Source organism: Acanthopagrus latus, chromosome 3 (genome assembly GCF_904848185.1).
Source record: "Acanthopagrus latus isolate v.2019 chromosome 3, fAcaLat1.1, whole genome shotgun sequence".
In the NCBI taxonomy this organism is placed as follows: domain Eukaryota; kingdom Metazoa; phylum Chordata; class Actinopteri; order Spariformes; family Sparidae; genus Acanthopagrus; species Acanthopagrus latus.
This window is the reverse complement of record NC_051041.1, coordinates 11413318-11438759: the sequence shown is the minus strand read 5'-3', so window position 1 is coordinate 11438759 and position 25442 is coordinate 11413318. Positions and strand designations below refer to the sequence as shown.

Below are 25442 nucleotides of genomic sequence, written 5' to 3'. Positions count from 1 at the left end.
ATTTCCTGTTTTTTCAGTTGTTTTTTAAAAACAAGTCGTGCAATGTTGTTGAACTGTGAAGCTCCACACATGCTTTGTTGACAATGAAAGTTTCCTCAACCTGGTTTAAGCGTTAGTATAGAAGATAATGACAGAATTTTCTTTTTTGGGTGAACTTTTCCTTTAATCAAAAAAAACTCAATTGGCAATACGAGTAAGGAAAAAAAACGACATTAACAATTAGTTATTAAAAATCATCATTGAACATGTGCAGTTTTAAAAGCCGCAAGTTGCAGGAAACATACCGTATTGTGTTTCGGGCTGAGAGTTACTTTAATGTGTGGACTTGTTAAGAAAAGCACCACCAGGAGGCTGACTTGTGCTAACTTCCTCCAGGTTTGATGTTTGCTTGTGGAGCACTGCGGAGACAGAGGAATGAATCTGGTGGGGACACACGCTGCTCTGTTGCAGCGATGGAGGACGAGGACTTTTTAAAGCCGTCGACTGTAGTAAGAAAGACTTGTACAAACGGACACGACTCCTGGGCCCGGGCCCCTCGGACGACCGGCTCTCTTTCAGCTCCGCACCATCCGCATCGTGTGCAAATGGCACCATAACTCCCTGACTCCCCTTCCATAACGGGCAGCTTCATTCAAAAAGGCTAATGTCAATGCACTCCTGACCTGCTTGCACTATAAATCATTCACATTACGATGTAATGTACTGTATATAGAGAGCGCTGTTGTAAAGGTGGAGGAACACAAGGGCGGTAAGAGTGTGTCATGCGTGCCTTATTGAGATTTCTACCAGTTTGGATGAAATACGCCAAGATTCAAAGCTTTAGTTTGACTTGTGTTTAAGAGGCTGTGTTTGGTTACAAAACAGTTCACTGAGCTCATGACAAAACAACTGAGGCAGACAGATGCAGCTCGACTGGACTGTATGTAGAGGAAGGAAATTAAAAAAAAAAAAAGGTCCATAGGTTCATCATCCATTTCATCTTTTCCTGCAAGTTTCTCATTGTTTACATGTTTTATCATCACAGCTGCTTCCATAAATGATAAGCCAACAACTTACAATATAATATTTCTGCATCTACAGTGAGCTGTTGTGACTAAACAAATAGTTTAGATGGTAAAATAGTGATTTAACGGAGTTCTGTTCCTGAGCTCAGTGTTGTAGGTCAGCAAATTGTCACGTACGCATCCAGCTACTGGCGTTAGTGTTCCAGGTTGTGTCATCACGTACTGTAAGACTTGTCGTAGGCCTCAGGTTCAGTCTTGAATGTAACCAAGATGACTGTGTGTGTGCCTTTTGTGTCTGAACAGGTGTAAAGTATCTAAGTCTCTTATCAAAATATTATGATTTCTTTTATTTATTCATGCATCCTTGATGAGTTTTTTTTTTTCTACAACTGGGAGCCCTTCCAGTTGCAAGGAACAAGACAGGAAGACACTTATTGGCTCTGTTCATTAGGGATGCCCTGATTTGTCGCCCCGACATCCATACTGTCTGACATTAACTTTGCTGGCAGCAAACAGGATGATGTTCACCGTTACCAGTTTATCTGTTGTGTCACGTTCATGAGCTACTGGCTCGCTTCTCATCATTGAGTGGGTAGTTTAATAGTTGGCTACAAATGCTTTTGAAGCAGTTAATTTAAATGTTTCATGTGAGGCTTTATGAAAGAGTTTCATAAATTTGTTTAATCGTATTTGTGCACTTTCAAAAATAGTGTAACAAAGGACCAAATGACAGTTTTTTTTTATTTTATTTCTTTGATTGATGATTTTTCTGTTTTCCTGGTGAAAAATTGAGAACATTTAGAACAAAAAAACAACATTGGCATCGGTGTCAAAGTTGTAGTTTAAGCATCGGTATTGGCCTTCAATGTCCAAATCAGCGCATCCCTACTACTCACAGAATCCTTCACAGCCTCTGTTCAAAAAATGTCAAATATACTTGGTGGTAAACGAGAAAAGCTGGGCTGAGGGTGATGGACGATGTGACCCAAAGCAGTCCAGCTACATGTTGTGCTTCTCAACTTGTTGAAGGCCTTCGACGAAAATGATTCAGGATGCAGCGGGCGGTGATCTTCCGCTTTACAAAAACATCCCCCGACTTTTAAGCGTCTCATGATTCAGTCTAAACTAAAATAACTCTGACTAAACTTCATATACGTTGCTTTTCCCCATTCAATCTCACAGTAAAAGACATCATAAAAGGTTGAACAAACTCCCTCAACTCATTTGACAGAATATTAGAAGTCAAGATTTTCAGCTGAGGTCAACTAGCTTTTTTCCTCGTCTGTCTACTCAGCCTCAGACTTGTTATGATTAACCGCTACATGAGATTTTTAAGTGTATATCCAGATCGTTGTCCCACATCAACAGCTGTTTCCTCTTAATTGGCCTAATTAGAACACCCCTCAGGTCTGAGTGGATGTGTACAGACAGCTACCTGACTCACCCGCCCCGTGTTGTTATTATTATTTTTTTTCACTTTTGGCACTACGAGTTAACCAAAGTAATTGAAAACACCTGTGTGGCTGTGCAGGGACTTTTATTGAATCGCTTTAAAAATAAAAAATAAATCCCATTTCAGCACTGTAACACACAAAAATGTGAATCTCTGTATAGCACAATGTGCCACAACTTTCGTTTCATACTTTGGGGTATTCATGTGTTTACTTTCGTACTACTGTTCAATCTTATTTTACATTTCAACCTTTATTTCCCCTGCTTGTATTGTTTAAATAAAAGCGTACAAAATCTCAAATAAATGAAAACACTCGATACGAGGCTTCCAGTGTTGCTTCATGGAATGTAATGAGCATGTACTGTATGTAAATAGTTTGAATGCTAATGTAAATAATAAAGTGCTATGTGGATGCTTTAATGAGCCTGTGTCTCCACGACTTTATATATTCGATTCTAAAGATAGAGCTGCTTTTTAGTAAGAGGGAATTAATGAGAAACACTGCGGCAAAATAGATTTAAATCAGTCGCTGCATGTTCTAATAAACTTTACAACTTTACCTGTTAAAGCTCAGTGAAGGTGTGAGTGACAGCACTGAAAGAAAACCACCACTTTCATGTCAAAATATACAGACAACAAAGCTTTATTGAGATTTTTATTGTTTAAGGATATGCATTTACATGCACATTATAAAGCAAATAATTAGGGAATATATACTTTTTCAAATCGCATAAGCTTCTTTTGACCAAGTTAGAAAATAGACCTGGCACTAGTCTTCAAATAAGAATATAAAACTTACAGGAATTTAACAGAAGGAACATAAACAGGGTGGGAATATCCTGCAGCTCTTTAACTCTTTTTAGTCAACACCGCCAACTCTCTGCTCCCAGACGTATCACGCTGAGCTCGTCTGGTAGACGTTCCAGCAGAGTAATCTGTGGTCAGGCTGAAAATTTACAACAGCTGCCGAACACGAACATCTGACGCTCAAAATGCTGATAGGTTTGGATGGACGGGGTTTTATAGCCAAACAGAGCTGACCAACAACACGGGTGAGCTGACTTTGGCTACTGTCGGGGGAACATTTTTAAAATATTCTTCCTAAAAAAAAAAGCCATTTTGGTCTTGATATTTAAAGACCTTGTTTAAATCCAATGTTGTTTTCTAATCCGGGGAGGTCACTTTTCTGACCTTGGGTATTACAAGTTGATTTCTAAAATGAAATCTTTTGGGTATCATAAACATTATTAGCGGTTCTGTCAAGCAGCCTGAGAGCAGTCTTTGGTCGGCTGAACAAGCTAGTGTGACGGCTAGCATTAGCGCTGAGGGGAAGGTGAAGATTTAGCATCAGATTTCAAGCGTTTCGAGGCAAACGTAATAAACTCACTCAGGACGTACAGAATGAGGAAATACAAATAAAAACACTGTACAAAGGATTTCCTCCTCCAAAAGGCACTGTGGGTCCAACAAATAGAAAATTATTTGCATTAATCATTTGCGAGGATTTAAGAGAACAAATTAAAAACACTTCGTAGCTAAAATACACCCAAAGGAAAAAATCAAAAATTATATTTTGATTTGGATACCTTTTATCTTTATAAATTCACTACTGAATAATAAATCAGAATGAAATACACGAGTATATTCTCATTGCACAAGTAGATCAGAGCCTCTTATTGCAAATACACTGGTTCTCTTACTCTCCAGTTTTAGTTGCTGATAAGCCCCATAAATTGTAAGAAATGCTACAGTTTCGAACTAAGAAATTGACCATGTCTGCTTTTCTCCCTTTCGCTAAAATACCTTTCATAATTCTGTGATAGACTAAAAACTGCTGTGAAAACTTGGGTTACATTTGCACAGGAGCAACCACAAACAAAAGCTATTTTTAAGCAGTGCACAACGGGGCTTTGTGAAGGTGGATTAATGCAAGTTGGCAACTGTCTTAAATCCACAATACTTTAAAAGGCTACAGTTTGAGTCATCTTCACCCGAATTATACTAAAAGGTTTGGACCCAACAAAGGGCTTCAACATTAAAACCAACTTTCCCAAAATGGAAAATAAAAAATAAGCAAAGACAAAGCACAAAAAAAAAAAAAACAGGAGTCACATTTTAAACAAAAAGCAACAATAATATTTTTTTTTTGTATAGGTGATTATGGAAAAATAGAATTTGCTACTGTATGGACTGGTCCCTCTGAGGTTCAACAATCCTTTAGCTGTGGTGTTTCTCATGCTGCTTTAAGAAGTCACAGAATGACCTGGTGGCACAGCGGTGGACCACAGTGATGATGTATCCATCCCTGATTCATGCTAGGCATCCAGATTTTTGCAGATGCCACACTGAAAGATAAGTTCAGGGTTTAAAATAGCAGCTCAGGTTCCTATTGAATGTATATTTTTCTTTTTCCTATCCAGCTTTTATCAGTTCTGCTTTTTTTTGTGAGCTTGCATTTGGAAAATCATTCAGGGACTTTGCAGATCATCATAACAGCTGGATGGGCCTTCTGTAGTATCACGCCACCCTGATAACACACTTTACACCTGTCTTCATACATTCAACTCGACCTAGCCAAAACATCTGGTTCACACGCATCTGCTTGTTCTGTCGCTGAACGACAAAAGCAACTCGTCTGCTCTGACTTTACTGTGCTCTTGTTCGCTTAAGTCACAACATCTCTTTCCAACTTCTACCTTCTTTGTAACTGTATAGACTGACATTCACATCATATTCCTGCCTTCACAGCAGATAAAAATATAATTAGACTTAAACTTGACCACTGGTTTCCCCAGATGCACTCAAGAGTGAAATTAGGTGATAAGGCTAACTGAGCTAGCAGCACCCAAAGAGGAGGAGGCTTCCTTTAGATGTCCGTCTGTATGCAGCGCTTCCTTGTTGGGCTTACAGGCTGTGCGGCAGTGTTTTTGGTGCTCTCTTTTACTTTCTGATCTTTCTCAGGCTCTGTGTCTGCGCCGCCGCCTGCGCCCTCCTCGCTGATGTACAGAAACGTCCCGCTGCTTCCCTCCTTTGGTGACGCAGGTGGAGATGATGATAGCAGGCGGTGGGTGAAGGCTGCGTGGCTACTCTGAGGTGGATAGTGCTCCAGGCGGTCGTGCTCGACCTCAGGCATGGGTGAGATGGTGACATCGTTGAAGGCGGTAGCTGGGTGATGGTCCATTGGGGCGCAGCAGGGTTGATGAGCTGGTCTTGAGGTTTCAGGATCTGAGCAGCTGAGCTCTGATGAGAGGTGGCTGCAGTGTGAGTCGGCCACTGAGGGCAGGCTTCCGCTCAGAGACGGAGAGTCAAACTCGGAGGAGTTGGTGCTGCGCTGCTCCAGGAGCTGAGCATCCATATCTCCCCGTGTCTCGTTTATTTTAGTTTCTCCTTTGCTGCAGCTGCTGGCTCTTTTCCAAAGCTTTCCTTTGCTTTTCTTGCCCCCTGAAGTGGAAGGTTCCTTTGACCAGGGCGATGATGGGCAGCAGTGGTTGTCGTGCTGCGCACAGCAGCTTGCAGCGCTGCATGAGCACGTGCCTCCGCTGGCACCTTTTAGGCCAGCGGTGCTACTGCTGCAGCTGGCTTCATCCAGGCTGCTGCTGGCGCTGCAGTGCCTCACCTTCTCCGGTTTGGACTCCACGTCTGCCTGAACTTCCAGACTATTGTCCCTGCAAAATAAAATCACTCTAATGACCTTCTTTCCAAAATGTGACCATAGGGTGTCCAGAAAAAAATAACATACTACAAAAACTAGGACAGGGATTTTTTTAAAAATTAAATTTTTTTCACAAATGTGCTACTGCAACAGGTAACACGAGTACACTCTGACTACTGACCTTTCCAGAGGCATGTAGGCATTGAGGATGGATCCTGCCATGGCTTTTGTGCTTGCGTTGTCACTGATTGTCCCGAGACTGACGGTGGCTGACTCTCCACTCAGACTGCAGCGCTCCTTCTGTACATCAGCCTGCACCTCCATCCTGGAAAGAATGAATGACACAAAAGATAGAAAAATTCAAGTCTTGATGAGTTAGTTTTTTCTCAAGAAAACAATAATAAAGATTGAAGAGATATCCGGGTTCAGTCTGTTACCTGTTGTAGCAGCTGCCAGAGAGGCTGCCGGTGATGCTGGTCCCAGCGAGGGCAGTGGTGCTGGCGTTGTCGCTCATGTTATCCCGCTGAGCGGAGCTCATGCCGCAGCGCTCCATGTGGCTCCCGCTGACACTGAGGCTCAGGCCAGTCAGGCCGCCGACACTCGCTCCATCTCCAAGGCTGGGATTATTGAGCCGAGTCTCCGCCACTGAGGTTGTGTCTGAGGAGAAAAGTAGGAACAGGATGCGTCATTTTATCAATAATCAGAAGATAAGGAAGAGTCTGGCACATAATTTCTGTGGAGGAAATCAACCAAAACAGAAAGTGAGGTCTGTGTCTTTCAAAAGTTATATCCATGTCCAAACTGTCTTTAATAGGCTCTTAATTCATCCTGGAATAAAGAAAATTGATGAATTCTTATGTGTGAATATGTGTCATCAAGTCTCACACTTTATATTCCTGAAAAAGGTCAAAGTCCCTGCTGTCATTAGGATTTAAAATGATGACAGAAGCTGAGAGAAATACAATCAGTCTCCCTAAACACCTTCTCGGAAGAAAGCACAATGAGCTCGAACTCAATCAGCCGTCACTGACAAACACGTTGACAGGAAAAACCACAGACACCGCGGCAGTCATTTCACACCGTCACACACCTCAAACACTCATCTGTTTTGGCACTTCACAGGCTATAAATAATCTATATGTAGACACAAAGGCGCTGACAGGTGTAGTTGTACTTCTGCAAGCCAAACAAGAGGTGGGTGAACACAAGTGTGGCAGAACACACAGCTACAACACCGCTCATTTCGTGGTTGCTAGAAAAACCTGCTAGTATTCTCCAAATATTCAGGTGCTGTGAATCATGTGCCACTAATAACAACACATAAGCCAATCTACAGTCACTGTATGACAGGAGAGTGCATTTTTAATTCTGACAAAAATAAATTACTTCAGAATATTTTTAACTACTTATTCTATTTTTTATTTTATGTTTCCACTAACAGCAAGACAAATACCCGTTGGTGACAATAAACATCCCTGGTATTCCTATAAGAAATCAGTGGTGTTGCCTTCCAGTCCTGTTCATCTTTTTTTCAGAGATGCTCACCTGTAGCTGCTGCTCCACTTCCAATGTTGTCATTTTCGTCGTCAAACTCGATCCGCACCCCTTTGCCGTTGCCAGCAGACACACCACAGCCGCCGCTCCGGCACAGTGAGATGGGGACAACTCCATAGACGTAAGCAAGCATAATGGGGACTCCGATACCTTCGCGACACAAAGGAAATACACATTTCCAAACATATCCACTGCTTTAATGCAAATCAGAAAGTATGGCATGTGACAAATGTTTTGGGCAAATTTAAACCCCTGATGAATTTAAACCCTTTTAAATAATGGATATGTTATGGAGAAACAGATAGTGAAGGAGAGGAAGCGCAGGGAGAAAAGAAAACCCTTTCTTACCGACAGTGACTGCTGCAACTACAGGTGACACAATCACAGACAGCGTCACACCACCAGCTATCACCAAGTTCCTCTTGTGTTTAGAGATGTCTTTGCCCTCATAGCGATTATGGATCTGAGGAGGAGGATAACAATTAATCACTTTTTGAAAAATCTAGCTGTCTTTTGTTTTCTGTCTCTCTCCTCTATGCCTTCTATCTAAACTGTTGGTTTAGACCGCTATTGTTTCAGATCATTCCTCAGCTGTCTGCCATAAGCTCTCACCTTTCTGCCAACATAGACTGGGATGCCAATGATCATTGCTGGGATGGCAATGCCAGCTATGAGGGCGATGCCAACGGGTGCGCCCACCAGCGTGCCGAGCTGCCAGAGGATCTTCTTCTTTCTGCTCCAGGGCTTCTTCCCCCAGAAGGTGCAGCCTGATGGACTGTAAAGATTGGAGGGAGAGGTGAAATTAATTAAATTTCTTTATTAATACAGCTGTGATACCTAGGTGTTGAAGTCTCGTCCATACACCTAAAACTCAGTTGTGAGCAGGGCCCGGCTGCCTAACCCTCTTTTGTAGCGTCAAATAACTAAATTCAAACCAATCTTTAATCCTGTTAAAATGATCACTAGAACATGAATCAACATGACAACAATGACCAAAAAAAGAGACATCATCTTTGAGAAATATTTATTTGATGTGTCCTTTGAGTTTTTAGTTTGGCCCATCAGTATCATGGAGGGGGATGGGTTTATGCACTGCAGCCAGCCACCAGGGGGCAATCATAAGTTTTGGCTTCACTTTTGAGGGAGCTGTCCTGTCTCGCATCTTTATTCAACAATGAATACTCACAGAGACGCATATTTTGATTTATATTCTGTTTCTTCCTCTCATCACAACACCCTTCAAAAACAAAATTTAAAAAAAGGTTGACAGCATGGAAAAAGGAGGTAAGGTTATTTTGTCAAACTATTTTTAACTCAAGAATGAACTTCACACCCTCCGGTGTTAATTTTCTGCTCAAAGTCACTAAATTCAAGCTGGCTATTATCTACGGCCCTTTTCCCTGCTTGGGAAAGAACATCGACCGTTAGACAGGAAAAAACACTGACTAAAGGGGGCCTTTAAACAAAACTGAAATTCAATCCACTGTTTACAGTAATGGTCCAGTTCTGGCCAGAGACCTTTCTTGCATGTCAAACCCTGCTCTCTCCACATGTTTCCTGTCTCTTTACACTGCTAGCTGAAAATCTTAAAAAAACAGGAAAGACACACAATAATAGTAACTACTCAGTGCAGATGAGCTGGGATTTCTTTTCTGTCTCACCTTAAATAGTGCAGGTCAGAGATCTCCTTCATGCAGAGCCAGCAGAACTCGCAGCCACAGACAGCACAGGTCATGTGATTACAGCTTCCATCATTCATCTTGATGATGTAGGCAGCGCAGCGAGGGCAAGGCTTGATGTCATCACCTGGTGGTGGTTGATTAAAGGAAAGCAAACGTGAATTCATATTATACAATAAACACAGAAAACATTCATCAAATACACTGGACGCTTCAAGCATGGGATTTTAAAAAAAAATGTGATGTGTGTGCTGAAGGTACAGGTGTGTGCAGGGCTGCACAATGTTGGAAAAATTTGACAAAGTGACAGACATTGCAGTCTTTCTTTCTGGTGATATACATTGCAATATGAAAAAAATAAAGCTTCAGTAGATGGCTTCAATAGTTCTACTTTGCCTTTGAGTTGGTATATTACTGTTATCAGCAGCTCCTTGTCCCGGTGCTAGTTAAAATTGATTAGGATTATGAACACATTGAGGGTTAACTGATGAGTTAAAACCTTTGCAACTCATTTGAATGTTACCTCATTAACCTCCCAGCACCCGCAAGACAAATATTTAGTATTATATTGGTAGTAGTAGTAGTAGTAGTAGTAGTTGTTATTAGTTAAGTATCAATTTCAGTTTGAATCGTGTCTAACTGTAGTGGACACTGAGGGTATAGAATTAATTTGCAGATAGTTCAAGGTGGGTCTGTATCTTTCCAGGGGTGGATGTTTGATGATTTGCTCTATGACAATGCCCAAAAATGTGGCCTGCAGACTAGCTGAGCCACATTCTTGGCATAGACACCTTTACAATGTCATGCACCTTTACTTCTGCCTGGCATGACATTGCACTTCCTGCGATGTGACTATTGCACATGCGCAAGTTGCAATGTCAATGCCAAAATGATTAATAGTGTGCAGCCTGAGGTGTGTGTATTATTTTTTTTTACCTGCAGCTCCACTCTCTTGGCTGTAGCTGAGAGAGGAGGACCTGAAACTCCTCAGCCTGAAGGTTTGGGCCCTTTGTTGCCGTGCTGTGTCACATGTCTGGTTGGGATGCCACAGCTGTTTGCAGTGGTAGCAGAACTCTGTCCCGCAGCCCTCACGCCCACAGGTGATCTTTGGGCAGCTGGCACAACCAAACGCAATGACAGCGTATCTGATTGAGACAGAGAGAGAAGAAGAAATCAGCCAACATGCTGGTTAATATATGCCGGTAGGAATGCTTGGATGTAGTCGTTCCACACAACACTAGGGGTCAGCAGGGATGCCAGTGTAGAGGTGTAGAGCAAGAGTTTAAAACCACAGGAACTACATCTTGTGTGTTTAAACACAAAATACCAGTACACTTTCACAATATATACTGCAGATATTTACATCACTTTGAGAAATGTTTCATAACTACAGGAAATTAACTGACTTTTTGTGATTTCCCCAATGAGCTCTGCTGCAATGAGTCAGTGCTGGCTCAATCAGTTCTGCATGGTTGCATGTCACCATGGTATCCCCTTCATCAATCATTACAATGGTCAATTAGAGAGCGATTATTGAAAAGCACATGGCATGACCAAAGTCCAACAACTAACACAACTTGACAAACTGTTTGTTATAAAAATCCATTGGTGCAGCAGTGATTTATACCCAAACACAATTACTGCCTCAATTAAATGTCTTTGTTATCTGTGGAGAATAATCAAATCAATTGTAGCAACTGTTTCCGACTGTTTGTTGACTTACAAACCTTCTTGTGTCCATCTGGCGTAGACAGGATGAGACATTAATAATTTTTTTTTTTATTAAGAGGAAGCTACTGTAGAAGAGAGCAGAGCACCTGGCCTATTAATGAAGTAGTATGTGTATGAGAACCTCAGTTAAACCCTGGGATAGCTCCATTGATTCAGCTTGCTTCCTGTAGTAGGTTATCATGGAAATTAGAAACCAATGATAAGGAAAAACACACACTCTAAAGCTGTTACATGTTGTGCAGATTTTAAACTGGATATTACTGTGTTCAGAAGCTTAAAAGTCCAGTGAAAGTGATCCAATTTAGAACTGCAGGTTGCATGAAACCCTCAGCTTTCTAGTAATTACTAATGTAATTCTGTGAAAAAGCCAGCAGCAAGACAGAGCTGCTTATTTAGTTCAGCACATATTCCCTGAAGGCAATTACAGCTCAGTAATTACCACGGCTGCTGGCTGATATACATAGTTGTTCACTAAGACACGATCATGTTCAAAATAAGATGAGCATTTAGTCCAAGACATGGTCCAAGTCCAATAGACATGCAAACATCAGCTGATACCAGAGAAACAACAGTAGCAACAGTATTGAATAAAGTTGAAGATAAGTTAGACTAGCATCACTTAATTTCTGACAAAATATGAACAAACAAGTATTTTCTTCTGGTGATGAAAATTTGCCCTTGCATTTTGCACTACCTTTAAGAAACACAGACCACTAATAATAACTAAACCACATAAATATTCTTATAATGTCTTTTAAATTATTTTAATGCCCAAACTTGTAAAGGAGTTTTATGTAACTATCTGTGTATTTATTATATGTATTTATCCCTTTTTTATTGGCCGTAAACATCTGACGCTGGTTTTCAGGGCTATCGTGTCAGATGAAGAAATGTCCCGGCAACTGATGTCATGACATAATTTTACGATGCTTCCCAAGAAACTGACACACTGTGCGGTAGTAGTGAGTAGGAGTGTTTGTGGGAACCATATACCTACAGAGCATTCAGTCTAGACAGTTTCCAAACAGTCTCCTCTAACACCTCAGTGAGGCAAACTGATGGCAAATGGTGTAAAAGTCGTAAAGTGGATTGAGGAGCTTCCAAACAGACCATGGTATTATTACTATACAGTACATTTCAGTATCTAAACAATCTCTAACTGCATTCCTGTTCAGTTTTGGTTTTCATGCTGATAACTAGTGGTCCCATTATATATATTTTTTGAATTTGCACAAATTACAAAAACAGTACACAACTTGTGTACTGAACTCTACACCACACCACTGCAAAGTACAGAAACTACCCTGCATAAGAATAAATATTTATCTCTTCACGGTCATTGTTAGCGTAGAGGCTTCTTAACTTTGATGAACATCTGAGCTGACCAACAAGGTCCAAGAACGCAGTGAGCGTAATTATAGAACAATCAAGGGTGACAGCATTAACCAGTGGGGAGTATGACAGTGAGCCAGAGCCGAACTGATTAGACGATGAGAGCAACAAGCTCATGAAAGAGCCATTATTCTAACAGAGAGGCTTGCGGTGTTGTTGCAACAAAGCCTAGAGATGGAGAGAGAGCGGAGGGTGAAGCCATTACTGAACACAGCAATCACTCCAAACTAAGCTAACACGCTTCAGGGAATATGGGTTAGTAGCTGCTCTGAAAAACATTTAAAATTTAAAACAGCCTGCCGCATATGCAGATGAACAGTTTGATTAAGCTGTGTTTGTAGTCAGTTGTGGCCTAAAGGTGCAGTAAAGAACAGGTAAACCAGGGTGACCTAGATAGCCTCCGTGTTGGGCCCCTGTGAGCAAACTGTTGAATCCCTACCAGCTCCAAACATACAAGACCCTGACCTGACCCTCACCTCCACCGTCACCTCTTCGTGAAAGAGGGAAACCAGAAAAAAAACAATTTGTTCGTCGAAGAAGTTTCAGAAGGAACAGGCTGAGGTTTGCAGAGCTCAATCTTGACTTCAAGCTTATAATTAACATCGCTAAATACTCAAAATTCAAGATCCAGACATTTTGTTTTTATTCACTTTGGTCATATAAATGTTTTTAACATGGCTTCTTTTTACTTTGTTATGTTCCCCCCCTTTTTTTGTTTCAGAGTTTTGCTGTTTTATTCTGTGCAGTGCTCCTACAATATTTCTGGCCTTGCAGTCTCTGCATTATTTTGGCATTTTTTATTAGCCATCAGAAGATTTTGCGTTTATGTGTTGAAGGGCAACAAAAACAAACCTAAAACTGTACATTTACAACATTTAGGGGGTTCGCTGTTAAATATGCTCCTATATTTGGGGATGTACATATTTGTGTCCCTCTACAGACCATTATGTGGTCAGAAAAATGACAGGTACAGTCTCACAACAACATCATCGTCACTTGCTACTCACATTTTAGATGACTCATCAGGCTGACAGAATAAATTTATCTCGTACTGCCACAAGTTATTTTTATCTGAGACATCAATACAGAGGCTGGTGTGAACTTCAAAAAGGCCAGAGTACAGCCTTGAAGTTTCCCCAATAGAGCTGCTTGCTATGTTATTTTGGGACTTGTGTTTTTGTTGAATCAGATGTACGAATCATCAGACGCATCTCAGGTAACTGAAATTAGATTTTGAAAATATTAAATATAAATTGTAGTCTGTAGAAAGAAAAATGAATCCTCCAAACTTGTATGACTAACTGGCTTAATCAGATCCTGTAGATCTGGGTATGCTATGATGCCATAAATCTAAAGTGGACAATTTTATCCCTTGTGTATCCCATCATCTTTTGTTCTTACCCGCAGTCGGGGGCAGGGCACCAGCGGCAGTCTGGCTCAGCCACCAGCCACCTCCTCAACATGAACTCCTCGTACTTCTCCATAAGGGCCCGGTCCCCCAAGATCATCCGAATATCGTGGGGGTTGAAGCGCTCTGAGCACTCGGGGCAGCAGATGTTAACTCGAGACTCTGAAATCTCGATGCGCAGATACTGTCGCAGGCAGTCTGCACAGGAGCGGTGGTGGCAGGTCATGATGTCTGGGAAGCGGTCCCGTGCATGGCGCAGTAGGCACAGAGGGCACTCCAGCAGCTCTGATGAAGAACCCGACACTGATGAAGTTGACACTGCTGCAAGTGTGGACTGGGCAGAGGTTTTATCCTGGAAAGTCTCTGCCTGGACATTTTCAGTGCTGACAATGCCATCCACTCCAGAGGCAACCTGTAGTGGCCTGGACTTGCGCTTGGGGTCGCGCTCAGGCCGGCGTCGTCGGCCGAAGAGTGAATGGAGGGACAGACGGCGCTTCTTGGGGGTCTTGCGAACTGAGGGGAGGCTAACAGAGGAGGCAGCAGAGTGAAGGTCTCGCTCTGAGCCTGTGCTGCCATGATGCAGGCTGCTCATCACGCCAGAAGGGACGCCGCTGGTGCTACGACCAAAAATCACAACATCAGGAGAGGAGATGAGGGACAGGGACAGGGAGGAGGACAGAGAGAGGGACAAGATGATCAGGGGTGGGGGGCCAGGCTGCTGTTAGCTAGGACATAGCGGCTGGGAGCTGGTGTAGCAGATTTCGAAGTATGATGAGATCCAGCCCTGGTTTGAATCACAGTGATGAGACGTAGATGTTCAATTGCAGAACACTGACCTGACAGGGAGAAGAAAAAAAAAACAGAAAATCAGGTACAGAACCAAAGCTGAATTAATTAACTTTTAATGTTATGCAGAAGAGAGAGAAGCATCTCAAAGTGCAATGTAGCGGTGTGATTCTCAGGGTGAGTAACAGCCAATTAAGTGAATATAAAAAAATCTATCAAAAAAAGTAACTGAGGCTTTTCACTAGTCTCTGCTTTCAGGCCATCCTTTTGATAATTAGGAGTTTTTTGGCAGACTTCAGGCATTTTTCAGGCTTGTCATCTGTGTAAATCAGACTGCTTACGTAAAATAACTGCAGGATTTCCCAGGAGTGTGGATTAGTCATGTGCAGGCAAAAACAAGACAAAATCCAGTGTTTTTCCCATCCTAGATGCAGCCACAGCTGTGTCAGTGAGCCTCTTGAGCAGCCACACCTAGCTTCAAATGCTTTGACATGCTCTTGTTTTGAACAATATGAACAACTAAAGTACAACTCATCATTTGTGAGAGCACAGTTCATGTATATTTGTCATAAATGTGAAGGAAATCTGTTTGAAGGTGATGCTACACAGAAATAACAACAGGACAAGCATTTGATTCTCATTATTCGGTCCTGCTGGCATGCATCAAAACAAAAGATCTATTCGAGATCTCCAAGTAATGTGAAGCAAATTTCGTGCTCAAACAATCCAGCAGAGATTGTGGGTGTGGTGCTATGCAAGCTTCCACAGTTGACAGGTCCAAACCCAGCTAACGAAGTTGACATTTTTTGGATAAACGTCTCTGTCTTCAACTGATTCTTTCACAGACCAAGTAATGTAAGGAGCAGAACAGTGCCAATTTATCACTATTTGCATTACAGCAAGGGGTATACCTCCAAACAACAACACTGGTGCTGCATCACCAAAACACCCAGATTAACAATGCTGGCTAGATGACAATTTTAACTGGTCAATTTAGAACTAGTCCACAAGATAAGTTGAGCACATTTTTTCGAGGTGAGCTCTCCAGTATATTGCTGCAGATGAGTCCAAAATCCACAACAGGTCTTTAAAATCAATAACCAAGAACCAAATCAGAAGACAACACTGCTTTAAAACCATGAGGTTTGTTCTCAGTTTAAGTGAAGAAACGCTGTGTATTAAGTTTGTCCTGTAATCTGTCTAACTCGCGCTCATTTGAAAAACTAAAAACGCAATCCACCAGAGTGTTAGGCAACGCAATGTTGTTATTAAAAAAATACTTTTCTTTCCATAGAGTGTTACTCTTGACCATGAGAAAATTTACAATGTTGGTTAATTAGTTTATTTCATTATGTTACCACAATCAGAACAAAGACATTCTGTGCCCTGGATAAGAGATATTTATTGGAGACTCGGTTTGTAAGATGTACAGCCTGTGATGCTGTTGCTCCAGTAGACTATATAATAGATAGTGGACTTAGCAAACAATCATTTTTTTAATATTATTGAATTTTGTGTTTTTTTGGAGCCAAAAGTGACCACATATGATGAGAGTGTGGAGTCCAGGAAGATATCCTGATTGGATTAGCCACGCAAGCATCCTCTGCTATGCTGTCTTATTTTAAACTAAATAAGATAATACACATCACACTGTTTTTAAGAAGACTTGAAACATTTGAGACTATTAAAACTCAATAACTCACTAAATTACAAGACTGAAACTGAGGTGACAAATCAATAGGGAAGTAATGTCATTTTCTCATAAGCTTACATACAAATAGATTTGTTTTTAGCCAGTGGATTCGAAATTAGGACAAAAGAAAGTTTTAAGGGACTCCCATTTCATTTTCTTAGACCTGAGCCCTCTGTCTAGGGTTGCAACTATGATGATAATGATTGGTTTTTATTGCTGTTTAAAACTTTTATTATTATTTTCTTTTAATTTATGTATCACTTATTGTTCGTTTCCCAAGAAACCACAATCCAAGATACTCAGCTTACTGTCATATTAGGGTGAGGAAAAATAAGGTATAAAACCAATGAAATCAATCAAACTACTTGATGACTAAAAAAAAATAGCATTGATTAAACTTCATGGTGTAGCCCTTACTTGAATAACTTAACTTATTTTTACATTACCGTGAGACGGTGCATATATGGTGCTGAAGCACATTACAAATAGGCAACTTGGAGGACAAGGAATGATTTCCCTCTGCTCCTCAATTCCCTTCTGTTTGTGTGTGTTTGTCATTAGGGGCTAATTTCAGGAAAATTCCTGCGGGAGCCAAAAGGTGACTAATTAACAAGCCCACTGTAAATCTCCACTGGGACAACGATCCCGCAAAGCACAAACATTCACTCTCATAACCTAGAAACCTTAGTCTGACTGGCTGCATTTTTTTTCTCCCCTCATGATGACCTGCAGGCAGCAGTTAAGTTTTACTACAGCTACTTCAGTGTCATAGGAAAGTTTTAAAAGTCTGCCTTTTAGCTGCATAGCCAGAAGCCAGATTCTGGTGCCCCAACTGCACATGTTTGGGTGCTGATTCTCCTTCCTCTTCGACCAAATTATATGTTTAATTAATTCTGCATTAACAACCAGCACTGAAATACTCAGAGACTCTAAAAATAGGTCTGACTGCACCAAAAACTGACTCGGGTCATATTTTGAAGGTGGTCTGGATGTGTGCCCAACCTCAAACCTGTGCTGTGTAGTGCAAACATAATCAATCTCAGAATATGAGTTCCAAACAACTCAGACAAAAGATCAAAGCCACATTTTTCAGAAGTTTTCCCTTGACGTGTCTTCTCTGAGCTTTCAACCAGTCTACCTGACATTTTTACAATGTCTTATTTGGGAAAATGCATATTAAACTGCCAAATGCCAAAACCTTTTCAAAACTGACTAATGCTAACTGGCAATAAACCAAGTATGAACCACAATTATTCATCTTTTATAAGTTTACATCAGGTCTACTCCACACACCATGATCATACTACAATCATAGGAGTGCTGTAAAATATGTGCAGTGTTATCATCTGGTCCCTTTACCTCTTTTAAAAGGTCATACTGGGATTGCAGACAGCGTGACACAAGAAAAGGAAAATGAATTTTGAATGTCAGGTTGGATGTGCTGACAAAATGACATCTTAGGTGGAAGAAAGGCAGAAGTGGCCACTACTTACAGACTGCAATTGCAGTGAAATAGTTGGGAGAGTTGGCACTGTTTGAAATGAATCAGTTATGTCCGTTGGTCATGAATTCCGAAGGTGACCCACTTATGTTATCAATGTAAGACTCGTACGATACATACACGTATCGCTGAGGTTATCTAGCAAGCAGTATGTTTGAACGTATCTCTTGAAATGGACTTTGCAAAGAAAAAACGACATAAACCAACATGGGTGTGGAGGACTAGATTTGACTAAGCAGCCATATTTAGCTGATTACAACGTTCAAGCACATTTAATGTAAAGTCAACCTATATGTTGAACTGTGCGCTAAAGATAAATGAGACTTAAATAACATCTAAACCATAATTGTATCTCATCAAGTCATTAGCACTGCAGCCAAGTTGTAAAGACTAATGTGTTTTAATTGGTGGTGCTGAAAGTTTAGGAGTTGCAATTAAAACCCAAAGTCAGCACATGACATCTGAAATTTAACACACAACACCAGTGGGTAACGCGACACGAGATGATGTGAGATGACGTGAGAAGACACATCTGATGGTTTTTTTTAGTGCAAAGTTTTTTCAGTGCAATTATGCCACAGACCCAAAGACAGACTGGTGACTGGAGAGATGGCACAATAATGAAGCCTTAAACCAGGTCAGAGTAAATTACAGGGCAGCTGGATGTGGTAAATAAAAAAAAAAAATCATATAGCAGTACAAAATATTGCCATTGCAATATGACTCATGTTTCGTAAGACTAAACATTTTGCAAGACAATTATCATTAGATCAATTAGATCCAAACTATTAAAGTCATAACAATGTGTCACTTCTCATTAACATGTTTTCCTCTATCTAGAGAGCAAGATTTGTAAGCATCTCTGCAGCACCACAGTACACCATTATAATCCAGTTTTGTCACAAAAATATTGTAGCTTCTACGATTTGGCTAGTGCACTTTGCCATGTAGAGAATTCACTTTATGTTGCAGCCCTTGTATATTACTGTAAAAGCTTCAATTTAGCTTGTAAAGTCAGCATACTTGGAAATTTAAATACTGCAACGACTGACAGTAAATTGTTGCATACCACTTTGATGAAAGATTAATCATGTGTCATTTTTCAGGCAAATGAGTCACATATTCCCTGGTTCCAGGATTTGATGCTTTACATGTTCATTTATGATCAATCTTTCAGTTTTGGACCTTTGGCTGGACAAAGGAGTAATTATTATTAATTATTAATGAAAATCATTTTCATTTCATCTCTTAAAGCAACTACTGACTACTTTTGGCCAGCAAATTTCCACAGCCATACTTGAGTATCCTCATTCTGAACTGTGTCATGAAGCAACAAAAGAGGAAAATGCTTTTCTGATGATCTACTGACCATAAGGAGAACTTCCACCTTGAGGCCCATCTGGTACAGGCCAAAGCAATGTACTAACACTATGATTCCACATCATAACAAAGCCTGATGATGTATTGGGTCAACTTGCCAAGTCACAAGAGCAAGAGGAAATTTTAACAAGACGAGGGAACAATTTCAAGCAACCCACAAGGCGATGTGAAATTACAATCCCAAGGCGTAATTAAACTGGAAAAGCCTGCCTCGGCACAGTACCGAGTGTGAGAGGGACTTTCCATGAGACTGTGGTCAGTGTGTGTGTGTGTTTGAGTGCATGCACATGCATGTATTCTAGTTCTTTGGCCAAGGGGTAATCACATGCAACCCCGGCTCACACACTGGGATGGTGTCCCAGTTCCTGAGACAACCCCGGGGCAGGAAGCCTACTGCGGAAGAATAAATGGTTTCAAGCTTCCGTCAACTCTTAAAAGAAATCAGTGTCTCCATCAGCTGATGCTACACCATAAATACCATTGTAATATAATTTAAAGCTGTGTTTTCTACAAGAGGAACAGGTCAATGCAAGGATACTGAGTTTTCTAGGAGTCCTGTATAATTTATATGTCAAGATGGATGGGAAAAAATAGTAACAAAATGTGTCACTCGGGGCTGTGGTGGTAATGGTTTTAACAAGTATGGCTCTTCAGACCACGAAGCAATAACACATTGGTTCTTGCACTGCAATAAACAAAATAAATCCAGGTTTCCATTGCCTGTAATTTTGCAAAGAGACAATTAGGTGCACAACCAAACTGCAATGGAGCACTTTATATTACAGGTCCATGCCTGTACACTGGCATGTCAAGCCCGGTTTCATAAATACGTTTTGTAAGGCTTTGGACTATTCGTATGTTATGAGCAGAATTAGATAATCATTTGAAACATCTTTTTACTAAATATTAATTTTAATGTTGCATTGCAGCACTTCTTCTATTTCCAAACTGAACAGTAAAGCAGAAGCTTGGTTAAGTCGACCAGTCGGAAACTTTAGGTTCACTCTGTAGCACACAAAAAGAGGAAGCAGAAATTTGTTGGTCAGAACGATATTCTCTCTCAATTTCTGCCATACTGGTGATGATAACGATATATAGTGGCGAACATGAGGTGCGTTATGTACACATATTTGATAAGGATACATTACATTTTGCTATTCAGTAATTTGGATAAATATATAACTGGCAGGTTTCTGCGCAGTGAACTGGACTTTGGCACTATTCTAAACGTACTACTAAACTTTCTGACAAGCCTGTTGCAACAAATTCTGGACGTGCACATCATCTGACACATTACTACCACTGCAATGTTTTCACCTGTGTCCGTGTCTGAACCCGTTCACTGTTGGTGCGGATCCAGATAAATGGACAGATCCAGGAGTTTTATTCTCATTTTCTTTAACACTGGCAGCGTTTCTCTATTTTCATTTATTTCTTAGGGGAATAATGTGCTCATGCTAAAATGCACATTTAGACATAGAGGTAAACTTCCTGGGATTTTTGTGAGTTCAGTAGCCTATGCCTGCCTTCAAACAAAGTCCTACATAAAATGATCAGCTTCCATCAGCACTGGAAACAAGTGACTCAAAGCATTCATCACGTACACTAATTTCCGTTGACATTCCAGCTGGAGGACAGACTTCCTGATTATGACAATGCATTCAGTTATTATGGTTTCTGGGTGGAGGAACAGCCCAGAAACTAGATGACAAATTCTATGGAAAAGCTACCACATTGAGTGGAAAAAAAATCTGCTTTTTTTATACTGTAACTGTGATCAGAAGCAAATTAACAATGGAAAAAAAGTTACTGCCCACCATTCATCAGGTGTCAGCCAACTTTCTGTCAGCTGGACCGTGAATAACCCAGTAGCTTAATGAATCTTTATTTGGCCTATCATCTGCCAGTCAAAGTATAAGAATAATGTCTGACGTTCAACACATGGTGTGGACAGGAGGCACGGGAGTGAATGCCTCTGATCTTTCAGCACTATTTACTTAACAGTCTGCTTTACAGCCAACAGGCCAATGTACTTTTCCACTGGATCTGGTACATGACAATAAGGCTGCATCTTAAGTTTTAATGTAGCCTTTTTCCATCAAAACTTAAGATGCAATTGGGGATGCAATTCCGATGCAAAATTCTCTATGGTTTAAAGAAAGTGTTTATCACACAGGCAACTTAAACATTAGGATGCATTACTTCTACATTTGTCCATTCAGCACCATGGAGACAGCCAATAAAGGTGGCTCATGTTTGCCCCAGCTAAAAAGGAGGAGAAATTCCACCGGCCTACAATACAGAGAGACATCTATACAGCCCAGTGGGGTTCTGACAGGGACCATAAAGGAGAAGAGCCACACCATGCATCCACTGTATAAGTTGACAGCTTGATTTCTAAGATGGGAACTGCATGTGCACCGATTGGCCATAACCACCACAATCAGTAGCTTTTTTCTACAGAAAAGGTTAGGTTAACATATGATGTTAATTCATAAAACACACTGTGTGTCCTCAAGGTCACACAAACACATAATCAACTAAATTTCCTCAAAATTCTCATAAAACATTTGGAAAGGGTTTTTTTGCCCTGTCTGCATTACTGTGACTAAAATTGTAATTGTGGTGTAGGAGCCATTTTCTACATTAAATAAGTACTAAGTGTCACTTAAAAAAAAACCAAAAAAAAAAAACAACAGTCTCTGTGTGGCATTAATTAATGGACAGACAAAAAGTGAAGGAAATTACCCACAATGCCAGTGGTTACGGGCTGTTTTAGCCATCACTCAACACCATCTAACACTGAAACTGCTGCATGTGACATAGGGACAGACATGGTGATATTGGGTAAACCCACTCCCTCAACCGTCTGTATCATATATCCTCCAATCATTTCATACTGTGACAGTCTCTGCACTGTATGCCTTTTCTACTGAAGTCTTTTCACCCCAAACAGCAGGGGTGGGGAAGCAGATGGGTGGTGTGATGGGTGAGACAGCTCTGTTCCCTTTGCTACAATGAAGGAGGAAACAGACACCAAGAGCTTTTCACAATTTACCAGCAGTGCTGGGGCTCACTGTTTAATAAAAGCCACAGATGCATTGATTTGATTCCTTTTAATGTATTTAGCTAGAAGTTTTTATGACAGTGCTTATTCACAGACTTAAGTACTGTAAGACAAACACAATTTCAAACATCATTTTCACACTGCAAAGTTAACCGAAACAATCCTGGAATAAGCAGAGGACTAGACCTAGGTCTCAAAACACCAAATGGAGCAAGTATTCATTATCAACAGATGCATTTAGATTCCCAGTTTATGGTGGCCATTGGGAGACTTCAGTCTTTATGTTTATCTAATCTGTGTCCACATGATGAGTTATTTTTTTGATTGCCCTGAGATATACAGGATTATAAAGATGACCACATGCTGTGATGATACTTCCTATAACGGTCCCTCAAAAGAAACAAATAGGGGCCAATTGAAACTAAAAGGCCACGACATGACATTGATTAATTATATTAACGTGATTAGTGCCTAATGCAACGTGATTAGTGCCTGATGCACAAATATTTGCTAGCTCATTAATCAAGCTAAAGGACACGTTGAAATAAGGGTGCATGCTTGTAGGATGGAGACATTATTGCCAAAACAAACTAAATGCTTGCTCGACAGCTCATGGGTCTGACTGGCAGTGTCACACACAACAAAACTAAAATATTATACTGAATTATAAAAACACTGAGGCTAGTTAACCTTTGATTTGTTCATATTGGAGAATTTTTGCACTAACTGGTGGTGATGGTGAAAGCCCTGTGTGTCAATGAAGTGTGACAAGAAAAAGAAGAACTGCTTTGTTCGTCACAGGTTTACTTAAACTGCATTATGCAAGATAAAAAATGTGGGCCTTAAAAAACGAACAAAAATGCTTAAAAATAACCTAACGTGTCAATATTTGCGTAACAATACAATGTTTGAGATGTTACAAAGAATGAAAATGTTACAAACAATCAGCAAACCTGATAATAAAATTAAAGTTAAACAGGAACAGGCCATCATGAACATATAAAGCCCTATGACTCATTGACATAAAGCTCCACAGAGGACTGGATTAATTTGTCATGAATACTATTTAAATGACACAGTAAATAAGGAAGAGCTGAGCCCAAATGACCTTTAATCTATTCAGCAAAATGTTGTTGACAGTGCTTTGACGTGACATGCACTTTAGGACAGCATTTCCATTCACTGAACTGTGACACGTCTAGTTACAAGGTGGAAGATTAATTAAAACAAGTAATACAACACTTGAAAATACTCTGTAAGCAAAAGATGTGTAAATGTTATCAACCATACAAGTTTAAAAGTACAAGTATTCGTTACGTGCAGAAATGAGCTCTGTGGATGCTGCTTTTTTTTTTTCTTCTATTGCTTAATAACTGTTCCAAGTTCCTGGTTTTAAAGGCTACATTACAGTAAAGCGATGTAATTTTCTTAATGTACTATAATGTTCTACTTGTTCTAACACTTGCCTTCGCCTACTTGGTCATTACTTTCACAAAACTAAGGATTATTCCAAAGTCTCATTGCAATAATATTTTGTGAGAGCACCAACAGTCAGCCGTGAATATTGCCACAGTAGATATCACAAGTATGCGGTCGTAAATATTCTGATGTTTGATTTTGTCACCCAGTCTTAGCATTACCTTCGTTAACACAGCCAAAAAATACGACAATATCATTTTAAAGCCATATATTACCCAGTCCCAAGTATAAGATATATCTAAATAATGCAGAGGCCTTAAAGTATCAAGTATATAACTAACAAATGGAACCTGAAGTCTGAAGGATTCATGATTTCAGCTTAGACATACATGTTTTTAAGAGAGTAGCAGTATTCTTATACAGTGCTTACTTCTGTTTGTTACACTTATTTCTATTTTTCTGACATCTTTGTAGGTGAGTGCCACCTTCACACTAAAAGCAGTGTGCTGAAGTGGGAGCTGAGCGCATATTCGGAAGCACAAGGGTAAAAAAATGTAATCATTTTGTTTATTTTACTGCTAATGAACAAGATTGGAGAAGGGTTAATGATTTCAATTTAAGGTGGATGTTATCTTAAGGATGGCAGCCTTTTGCTAGATGGTGCTCATACATGAAATTACAATATCCTGATAATAGAAGAGAGAACTTTGTTTTTTCTAATGCAATGTGTCCAAGTATGTCACCTTTGATGACTTTAAATTACAGATGTGTTGGATATTTGAATTTTGATGTGGGGTCATGATTACATGCAATGACGATTTTAAACCTTAAAAATGACATAACTATCCTGACGTAATAAAGCAGGACTCGACTGTGAAGTGACAGAAAACGAAACTAGCCAACTGAGTAAACAAGAATTTAGCGGTGTGGATTTGTTCCAGTGACGTACAGTAAGGAAGATCTGCTTCTCGGCTCAAGCACAAGTGTGAATACGTCTTCCAGCGCCCGAAACAGGGTTCAAACAGAGTACTGAAAAGGGGGTATTAAGAGAGGTGTTATTTGCATCCAGAAAACCACTCAAATCCACGTAGTTTTTCAGGTAGTGGAGGCACTATAATAATTTAACACGACATGTGAACAAGCTCCGTATGTGTCATCTGACGCTCGTAACAGGAGAGACCAAATTGTGTTTACACTATCCACCTGGCTAACCAGCGTTAGCCTGCTAGCTAACGAAATCAGATTGGGCTAGCAGGAAGCTAGTGCCCAACTTTAATCGCCCCAAGAGTTGCCGAATAGCTGAGCTACGGGGATTCGTCTCACTCGCTAGACGATTTAATCGACAATAGGGTTCATCTAAATTAGTAAACGTAACGGCAATAAACTTAATCTGGTACCAACAGAGGCTTTCTGCCGGTCAAGAGTTTAAAGGAGGAAAAATGTACAAGCTAACAAGGCTAAAAACTGCTAGCTGCTCGCCAGGCTCGGAGAGGAGGAAGTTCTCTTATCTGTGTTATGATAACCAAACGTCAGCTAGTTCTGCCTGAAAACGTCGTTCTTGTCCGCACTCACCGTTAAGTCTGCTCTTTACTTCACCACCGAGGTGTATACCGCGGTGTCCATTTCGCAGTCAGCCGTGGTTTAACGAAAATGTTGAAGAAAACTTCGCAGGGGGACGCCAGGGTGCATTCCCCGAGTGAGTCTGAATGCTGTCGTCAAGCCC

General features: G+C 40.5%; 2 protein-coding genes across 2 annotated transcripts in view; one reads left to right on the top strand and one right to left on the bottom strand.

The window, feature by feature from the left end:
- Positions 1-3570, top strand: part of spag1a (sperm associated antigen 1a) — a 14477-nt gene extending 10907 nt beyond the window's left edge. The window contains exon 9 of the mRNA XM_037093569.1: positions 376-3570. Within this exon, the coding sequence (XP_036949464.1) occupies positions 376-381 (6 nt within the window). The 3' untranslated portion in view covers positions 382-3570. The remainder of the gene's footprint in view (positions 1-375) is intronic.
- Positions 3099-25442, bottom strand: LOC119017119 (E3 ubiquitin-protein ligase RNF19A-like). Its single transcript, XM_037093566.1, has 10 exons — positions 25292-25442; positions 13867-14709; positions 10279-10487; positions 9325-9469; positions 8276-8438; positions 8012-8126; positions 7655-7813; positions 6547-6766; positions 6291-6434; positions 3099-6122 (listed from the first exon to the last, which is right to left on the bottom strand). Exons 2-10 carry the CDS (start codon positions 14463-14465, stop codon positions 5324-5326), a joined length of 2553 nt encoding a protein of 850 aa, XP_036949461.1. The 5' UTR covers positions 14466-14709; positions 25292-25442; the 3' UTR covers positions 3099-5323.